General features: G+C 58.2%; 1 protein-coding gene across 1 annotated transcript; it reads right to left on the reverse strand.

Annotated features, from left to right (window-relative positions):
• Positions 1-1,111: 1,111 nt before the first annotated feature.
• Positions 1,112-5,110, reverse strand: LYPD3 (LY6/PLAUR domain containing 3). The gene is made up of 5 exons (XM_004460077.5): positions 4,981-5,110; positions 4,384-4,515; positions 3,342-3,512; positions 2,890-3,051; positions 1,112-2,058 (listed from the first exon to the last, which is right to left on the reverse strand). The coding sequence occupies exons 1-5, from the start codon at positions 5,066-5,068 to the stop codon at positions 1,550-1,552; spliced, it is 1,062 nt and encodes a 353-aa protein (XP_004460134.2). The 5' UTR covers positions 5,069-5,110; the 3' UTR covers positions 1,112-1,549.
• Between the last annotated feature and the right edge of the window lie 4,154 nt (positions 5,111-9,264).

Genomic DNA, 9,264 nt, shown 5'->3' on the forward strand with positions numbered 1-9,264 from the left:
ACCCGGTGGAACACTTTTTAACCACTAACATTCTTCTAACTGCAGCAGCCATCACTGATATTCCCATCTGCACTGCTGCGCATGCACTTAGGAATTCTCTATCTTGTTGCTGGAATCATTATTTACTGTTGTTCTGTTATTAGTCTCCATTATTCATAGTCATAGTGGCCATATCACTCTCATTAACTCCCTTGTCCTCATTTCTGTCCCCTTTCCATTAAGCAGATCCGAGGCCTGCCAAAGACTTTTCACCCCCAAACCTCTCCCTCCCTGGAGTATCAAGGGCCAAGGCTTTTGGGTGCAGGCCCCAGGCCCCCAACATACAGCTAAGACTCACAGCAGCACCCTCAGTCCCTTCGCCCAAGCGGGACGCAGCGGGTGAGCTCATGGCACTGTTAATAAGCCAGGTGGACGGCAAGGCGGGTGGGACCTGGGCAGGGGCGGTCCTCTGTTCCCCAGCACTGCTAAAAACTTCATTCACCCCTCAAGATGTTTAGTGGTTTCTCCCAGTCTCCCCCTCACCAGTGGGATCGCCCACAAGCTGGCTAGATGCCAGAAAACAGAAGGAGCTCCAACCCAACTCCCCGCTCCGCTGTGGGTAGAGATCTCAGCTTCTCTGTCCCAACCCAGCCTCAAGAAAGAATTGTTCACAGCCCTAAATTTATATTTTAACAAAGGAAGAATTTTAGGTTGTATATGTGTTACGAGATAAAAAAAAAACAAAACCATAGGACTGACAAACCATAAATCCCAATGTTAACTATGGCTACAGCTAATAGTACAATTATTCTTTCACTAACTGTAACGAAGAAAGAAACCACACTAATCTAAGTGGTTAATAACGAGGGGGTGTATATGGGAACTGCATGATTCTTCTGTCAGCAGCTCCAGTAAAAAAAAGAAATACATTAAAAGAGATGACTGTGTTGTACATATGGTACCACAATAAAAATTTAAAAGAAAAACGTGAGGTGGGGGGGGGGGGGAAGATTACTGTGAAAAGTGAGGTGGAAACAACTCTTTGAAGCACTATACAAAGTAATTCAACTTTTATTGAGGCCTCTATGTGCCAGAAACTGGCCACGCGGAGACCAAAGGCACCATCCCTGCCCTCGAGGAGCTCACAGTCTTCCCACAGAGGGGCAGGGGCAGCAGTGACCACAGGAGGGTGTGATTCCCAGTCCCCCCACATTCGAAGCTGGCTAGGAGAACGCTAACGGGAAGCTCCTCATTGTCGCACCCACCTTCCCCGTGACAGTTCCGAGTCCTCTCACTGTCCTGGTCACCACGTTGGGAGGCGGGAGGGCCAAGAACGAGAGGGACAGAGCTGCTGCCTTCACGCTACAACACCCGGGCAGGGTATAGACAACAGTAACTTTATTTCCCAAAGCCGCAAACCAGTGCAGCAGAAGCAGGGGAGGCTGGGGGGAGACTGGAAGAGCAGGGGCTGGGCCAGCCCAGTCCACTGGTGGGAAAGGGAAGTCGTAGGAAAAAGGGGTGCCCAGGGCCAGGGAAGTAGGGCAAGAGGCAGGTGCCCAGGTGGCGAAGTTCATAAGAGGGCACCAGCGGCCACAGCCAGGAGAAGAGCCGCCAACCCCGCTGCAGGAGCTGCAGGGCCTTTACTAGGGGTGTAGTGGGCCCCACCTTTTGTGGGGTACTGTCCCATATTACTGCGGTCCTGGTGGCCAGCAGCTCCTCCAGACAAGCCGGGGTCCTCTCTGGAGCCCTCTCCCCGAGAGGTCTCGGATTCTACCTCCCGCGGGGGAGCCTGGGTGGCTGGGGTGCGTTTGGCGGTGGTGGTGGAGGTGGAAGTGGTTGGGGCTGGGGTGGAGGTGGTGACAGAGGTGGCCGAGACCATAGTGGTGGATTTACGGGGGGGCAGCAGGACCAGGGGCGGGATTCGAGGCGAAAAGTAGGTCTTGTTGCGGAGGTCGGAGTTACAGCGGGACCCCTGGCAGCAGGAGCCACTGAGCGTGAAGCCGGGGCCGCTCACCCCATCCCGGGTGCAGAGCTCATCTTGAACGCAGCCCCGCACCGGCAGTGACACAGTCACGTTGGCTGCAGGAGGGAGGCACAGGTCAGTGGTGAGGGGAAGGCGGGGAGGAACAGCCAGAACGAAGCGTGGGATCCTCAGGAGCAAGGCAGGAGCAGAGAAGCTCCAAATCCAGAAGCAAAAGGGCTCCTCATCCCTTAAGCCAAAAACTCTCAACTCCAGCCTCACTCTGAGCAACAACACCCCACCGTCTTTGGCACATGGGGGACCACCGTGGCCAGGTTTTTTTGAGGGGAAAGGCAGGTAGGCTGAGCTCCAAGTCCCACTCTGCCTTGGAAGAAAGGCTTGGACTAGGACAGACCACCTTTCACAGGACCAAGGAACAGAATGAGCGCCTCACGCGCCTCCCCACCGTTTCCTCCTGCCACGCCCCACCAGAATTTAGTCTCAGATTAGAAACCACATCTCCCGTAGAGCACCTGGCAGGGGGCTCGAGGAACAACGTCTCCCACGGTTCCTGAGGCAGAGCCCCCAGGGCGAGCTACCTCTCTCCTAATTCTCTGGGGCAGGTGGGGGCCCTAACCCCTTGAGTTTAAGGGGTTATAACTAAACGACCTGCAGTGCTGGGCACAAGTTTAGGGGCTTAAATACCATTCCCATAGCACGTGCTCCCATTCTGCACCTGGCGTTCCTCTGGGGAGCGCCAAAACTAGGAAAAAGCATCCCTGTCCCCAAGGTATAGCGGGAATATACCGTGAGGCTCTAGGCCAAGACAAGCACGTGCCACTACAGTTCCTAGAATGCGCTGGAAGTGAGAGGAGACTTTGGGTAAAAGGCTACCTAGTTGGCCTACGGTGCCCCACAACTCCAAGGGGCCCGTGCCCCGGCTCGCTCACCTGCTGTCAAGGTGACGTTGCCGTCGAAGCAGCCCCTGTAGAAGCGGTCGCTGGCGTTGTAGCAGCTCACGACGGGCGGCGCCGCACCCTGGCACGCCTCGCGGCTCAGCCCCACGCAGCTGTAGCACTCGACGCCGTTGGGCTGGTACGCGCTCTCATTCCCTGCGAGGGGAGCAGGAAGGAGGGGGCGCGGGTCGCGGAGGCTCAGCAGCCAGAGCGCGGCCCCCCACCTCTTCAGCGCACGCGGAGCTCCGCCCCAGCCCCGCCCCCACGGCTGGCCCCGCCCCACGGGGTAACCCCGCCCCCGGCGGCCTTCCCCCGGGCCCTACGGCAGACGTGCCGCCGGCCATGCTCAGCCCCGCCCCCGGCCGTGGCCCCGCCCCCAGCCCGGCCAATCAGCACAGCCCCGCCCCCGGGCAGCCCCGCCCCCGGGCAGCCCCGCCCCCGCGCACCTGCCGGGTTGAGCGCTGACGAGGAGAGGTTGAGCTTGACGTTGCAGCGGTCTTGGGCGCACTGCTGCAGCTGGATGAAGGCCAGCAGCCCGTGGAGGTCCAGGCCGCGGTCATTCTTCCCGGGGAGTCCCGAACCGCAGCCCCGCACTGCCACCGAGAATTGCCCGTGGACTGCGGAGAGGAGAGGGGCGGGGTCAGGGGCGGGGCGGGGCCTCGTGCAGAACCGGCCCCCGCACCCGAGAGGCGCAGGTCCGAGGGCGGGGGCTTCAGCAAGAGCGGACCGAGGGGCAAGAACGGCAGCCGGACCCCGGGCCGGAGGGGCGGGATCGCGGAGCAACGGAACGCAGAAAGCTGGGCCGGAGGAGACAGACAGGCTGACAGACACCGGACAGACTCCAAGAGAGGCGCTCAGACCCGCACCGCCAATGCGGGGCGGAGCTGCAGAGGGACCTCGGAAGGATCCGAGAGCCTGACAAAAAAGATGCAGGATCAGAGAGGGGTGGGCTTCCTAGGGGTCGTGGTGACGTGGGGCAGGGGCTTCCGTGGCCGACATCGAAGGGGCGAGATTCCGCAGAAGAGAGTCTGCGGGGACGGGGCTTCCAGGGAGGGCGGGGCCGGGGGAGGGGGCCCGGCTGCGGGGACCTAGGAGAAGAGCTCTTAGGGGGTCTCCATCACCAAGGGCCCCGCTGGATAGGGCGGGCAGCGCTGGGGAGGGAGGATTCCGGCAGGGACGGAAGGGGGATGCGCGGTCTCAGCGATGGAGGGGAAATGGACAAGGGATGCCCGCGAAGGGGCGAGGTCCCAGAGGGTGGGCCGGGGTCTCAGATGCGGGCTCTCGCGCTCCGCCCCACCCAGCCCTCCACCCTCAGCCCCCTCAGCCCGCCCCTCGTATCCCTGCCAGCCAGGGCCAGGCGGGGAGTGAGGGGCGTGGATGTGCTCCAGGGCCCGGCTGAAAGAGAGGAGAGAGCTGTCCTGAAAGGGTCTGCTCGGATTGAGAGGGAGGAGCCCGAGGGGGTGCGCTGGGGCCGGGGACCCCACTCACTGGTCTCCACCGCCCCCACGGCCTCGGTGCAGACGTCCACGCCCGGCGCGCACTTGACCGTCTTCATCTTCTGCGGAGAGCACCCGTCATCCGCTTTCTGCACGCAGCTGTAGCACTCCAGGGCCCGCGCTCCTGGGGTGCAGGGCCGAGAACTGAGCCCTCTCCACCAGGGCCTCCCCCTCCTCCCCGTCCCAGGCCGCCTGTCCCTGGGATGAGACCACCCTTACTGCACACGCTCTTTTCTGGGGTAGAAGAAAACTTTGCCCCAATCTTGGGGGCGCGGGGTACACCAAGCCCATTTCCTTCCAGCCCCCTATGCCTACATGGAAGCATCCTTCCCACAGCCCCCCATGCCTGACGTGGGAGATCCCTGCCACGGAGACCCATCGTCCCAGGAGAGGGGGACCCCTTCCCACGGCCCCTTCTGATCAGAGCCGGGGTCTCTCCCTACTCCCCTCTGCTCAAAATGAGAGCACTCTTTCCTCAGTCCGCTCTGCCCCGACTGGGGGGAAGCTCTTCCCACAGCCGGCTCTGTTCAGAACAAAGAGAACTTTTCCCACCCTCCAGCCCCGCCGCCCACTCTCGCAGTCGACCCACCTTGCTGAAGCAGCGCCGGCAGCAGCAGCAGCAGCCAGCCTGTAGCCCAAGTCACCGCCCGGGTGCCTGCTTTCCTGGCGGGGGCCATGGCTCCGTCCTGCTCCCTCGGCGTCCCCCCTGGGTGTGCCGCCTTCCCACTCGGGCCCTCTTACCTGAGCCCGGGATGAGTAACTCCCCCCAAGGCAGCCCTAGCCCTGCCCAACCGGGCCAGCTCAGCGTCCTGCGGGACCGGCCCGCCCGCCCGTGCGTCACCCACGGGGAGAGCAGCCCCTGCCCTAAGCAGCTGCCAGGAGGGAAGGGGCGGGAGTCGAGGTGCCCCGGCAGCTCCCGGGAGAAAGTCTGCATGGGGGGTCATGGGGGTGAGGAGGGCTATGATATGATACGATATATGGTATGACGACATGATGATACAACATGACATTACGTTATAGGCTATGCTGTGTTTCATATGTTGTGTTATAACATGCATTAATATAAGTGACAGCTTTAGCCTTCCTTGGTTCCTCCTTCCTCATAGACAAGATTTCTTAGAATCACCCCCACAGCATCCACTCCAGAGCAAAGCCCGGCTTCCTCAAACCCTCCACAAAACCATCAAATGCACGCCCAGCTCCTACAATCAGTTCCTTCTCACACCCCTTTCCCAGCTGCCCCACAGTTCTCCCATGACGTACATTCCTCCTCGTTGCAAGTAGCAGTAAACCCAACTCGCTGAACCATAGGTGGGTTCTGAGGGATCTTGGGCTGGAGGGCAGTGACGCAGGCAAGAGATGAGGTGGCTTGGCCTGGGGCAGTCGCAGTGGGGACGGTGAAAAGGGCAAGATCCAAAATATATGAGAGGAAGAGTTGGCAGGAAATTACTGATGGATGGGAAGATGATTTCCCGGTAGTTCTTGTCAAAAACCACATCTGATAGTAATAACGATAACAAAAGCAATAATAATGCTGACAATAACCAAGTACTGGGTGTTTACCATGAACACTGGGCATGCCTTATGTCGTTCAGTCCTCGCCAGCTCCTTTAAGGTAGCCATGGCTATATCGTTCCCTGGGCACCTACTGTGTGTCTGGCACTTTCTGTGAATCATCTCTGACTGTCCCACAGGTCTGCAAGGGGAGGAGTGTTCCCCGTTCCACAGAAGAGGAAACTGAGGCTGGGAAAAGCTTGGAAGTGGCTGAAGTAGCTATGAACCCAGACCCGTCTCCAAATTTCCCACTGCCACTTGTCGGGGGCCCCAGACTGGTCTTGGCCCTGAGTCTACGTTTTGCAGTGACCCTAAGCTTAGGAACCAGACTGGCTTGAGTTCCAGTCCCAGCTTGGCCACTGATGAGCTGTGTGACCGTCAGCAAATGGCTTCAATCCTTTGATGATCAGAGACCTCCTTTATAAACAGAGGTGCTTCCTATGTGTCAAACACTGTCCCCCACCCTTTTACATGAGACTCGCGCAATATTTTTATGATAACCACTGTACAGATGTGGAAATCGAAGCAGAGAGGGGTTTAACCACTTGCCCAGGATGACATGGCTAGGAAGTGATGGAAGCGGTATTTGAACCCTGGCAGTCTGGCTCCAGAACCCACACATATGTACACGTACAAGTGAACGTGGGTACACAGGCTGCCAACTGTGAAACCTGGACAACGGCTTGAATTCTGTGTGCCTCAGTGTCCTCATCTGTAAAATGGGAATTGAAACAGGACCTACCTCTCAGGGCTGTTGTGAGGATTAATAATATCATAATGCATGTGAACTAGGGCCCTAGTGCTAGGTGCTATAAAAGGACTAGCTATTATTATTAATAGGCTGAAAATATGTTGATATAAAATCAACTATTATATTATAACTATTATCACTCATTCGTAACAGTCCCCACTTCTTGAGCTCCGACTCTGTGCCAGGCACTGTGCTCCATTCTTTAAAAGCAACCGCTCCTTGAATTCTGAGGAAACTGGTACCCAGAGAGAGTAGGGTCAAGTTCGAGTTCCTATGGCAAGGCAACAGCAGAGCCAGGCGTCAAACCCAGCTCCCTCCCTCGGCTCGTATCTGACGGCAGGAGAAATAGCGGCAGTGGTTGTAAAGATGTGATCTGTTCCCCAGACCTGGTTTGGCTCCCCCAGTCCAACCATGACAGGCATCTCAGTCACCCAGGTGGGGTCACTTGGCTTCACGCTGAGGCTCAGAGCGAAAGTGGCTCCCTATGACGTCACTCAGCGCCGGCCCCTGCCTCCCAGGCTCCGAATCTCAGCCCAAGCTCTGCTTTGCCCGCTGACACTTGAAAGTGTCTGCACCTCTTTGTTCTCCCCGAGCTCCCCTTTGTATAATAAAAGGGGTGTCTTCCATGGCTGATGGAGGCCATGGGAAAAGAATCAAGTCTGGAATCAGATGGACTGCAATTTGAATCCTGCTTCTGCCACCTCCTTTCTGTGTGACCTCAAGCAACTCTCTCTCCCTCTCTGAACTTCAGCAGTCTCCATTGCCAAAGGGATCTGTAAACCCCTACTTCCTGAGGGACAGAGTAAGGGCTCAGAGAATGGCAGCCTGCAACTATGCTGTTATTATTGTGTGCAAGAGGCCGCGCAGGCCCCCAGTGTGGGAGAGTTTCGGGGAGGAACCCTGAACTGGCCCGACCGGAAGAACTAGCGTCCTGGGAGGGAGTGGGACCCAGGGTGGGGAGTCTCCTCTTGCTCAGGCCTGCCTGGATCCTCGCTGCTGACCCTGGCCTGGCCTGGGACCAGAAAGCAGAGGGAGGCTTGAATGCCGGCCTCCACGCACGCCTGCTCGGTGGCTGCTACCAGCCTCTGTCTGCTGGGGCTCCCTGCGGAGAACAGAGGGGTCAGTGTGCCAGCGGCCCCCGCCAGGGTCTCAGACAAGCCTGGGCAGGTACCCACTCTGGATTCCTGTGCCCCAAGGCAGGGCAGGCACAGACCCACTTCCCTGGGATGTACCGTCTGGGACACGTCAGGGAAGGGGCTGGGGCAGGGGCAGGGCCCGCTACAGAATTTGTGGAGCCCAGTACAAAATGCAAATGTGGGGCAGGAAAAAAGTGCCATTAAAAGGTACTGAAATACAGCTTTTCCTTTCTTTTGCAATCTCTCTCGACCTGTTATAGCATTGTTTTTGTTTTTGCTATTTAATTTGCTATTTAATGTCGTGTTCCCTTTGGCAGAGGGATATTGGGAAGGTGAGAACAGACCCTCACAGTGCAGGGACCCCACCCCGCCACTTGGGCAACGCTGCTGCTGGGTTAGGCTCTTCTCGCCAGCTGCGGGCCCCCCGCCCCGTCCCCAAACGCCCTGGTCCCCCCTGCACCTGTGGCCAGGCCCCTGCCGGGACTGGAGAGTCACAGGGACACAGGGCAGGAGGTGGCGGAGGGTGGGTAGGGGAGGCCCGGCGGGGGTGGAGGGAAGGTCACGGGAAACTCATCCCCCCGGGAGGTGACAGGTTGGGACCACGTGGGCTTGTCTCCAACTTCCCCGGCACATACTCCATTGTCTCATCAGATTTTACTTATAAAACCTAAAGATAAGACCATGAGGAATTTCCAAACGGTGACGGCAGAGCACTGTACCCCAAGAACAGAATCCTTCTGAGCAGGGGACCCCGTAAAGCCAAGCGTGATCAGGGGGAGAAGTTAGGGGATGAAATGACCCAAGAATCCACACGTTTTACGCCTGTGGTGAAGGCCAAGGGGCCCCTGGGGTCTGAGGGCCTGGGGACTTGGGTGTTTACATCTCCAGGACTGGGGAGCATATTTAAATCCTCGGAAGGATCTGGAGTCTGGGAAGTGGACACCCAGGTCCTGAGGAGAAAGGACAGAGGGACTGCCCGCCGGCATCCAGAGGCCTGTGAGGACCTGGTGTGGTTAGGGCAGTGAAAGCCCAGAGGAGGGGCCTGATCCAGCCTAGGGATCAAGGAGCACTTCCTGGAGGAGGGGGCACCTGAGACGTAAAGGAGGCAAAGAAGTCAGCCAAAGAGCCTCTGTCTGCTTTGTTCATGGCTGTCCCCAGTCCTTAGCCTCTTTCTCATCACTTTATTCAATCATCGAACATTCACTCAGTGCCTTACTTACAGTGAGCTCTTTGCTGGGTGCCAAGGACTCAGTGGTGACTGAGACAGTGCCAGTCCCTGCCTCCTGGAGTTTCTGAACGAGCAGGGAGAAAGCCACATTCAGAACAGTGGTCAGGGCCACAATGGTGGAGGCACAGGCACAGGGGTCAGGGCCGGGATGGGAAGCTTAGGGGGCTGCTGGAGCCCAGAAGCCTCTGACTCAGCCAGGAAAAT

This window comes from Dasypus novemcinctus, chromosome 18 (assembly GCF_030445035.2).
Source record: "Dasypus novemcinctus isolate mDasNov1 chromosome 18, mDasNov1.1.hap2, whole genome shotgun sequence".
Taxonomy (NCBI): domain Eukaryota; kingdom Metazoa; phylum Chordata; class Mammalia; order Cingulata; family Dasypodidae; genus Dasypus; species Dasypus novemcinctus.

Excerpts from the sequence above, each read along its gene's own strand:
- LYPD3 (XM_004460077.5), bottom strand. The coding sequence starts at position 5,068 with ATGGCCCCCGCCAGGAAAGCAGGCACCCGGGCGGTGACTTGGGCTACA. Across the intron at positions 4,516-4,980 it reads GCCGGCGCTGCTTCAGCAAG|GAGCGCGGGCCCTGGAGTGC; the intron begins GTGGGTCGACTG and ends CCTGCACCCCAG. Across the intron at positions 3,052-3,341 it reads GTCAGCGCTCAACCCGGCAG|GGAATGAGAGCGCGTACCAG; the intron begins GTGCGCGGGGGC and ends CTCCCCTCGCAG.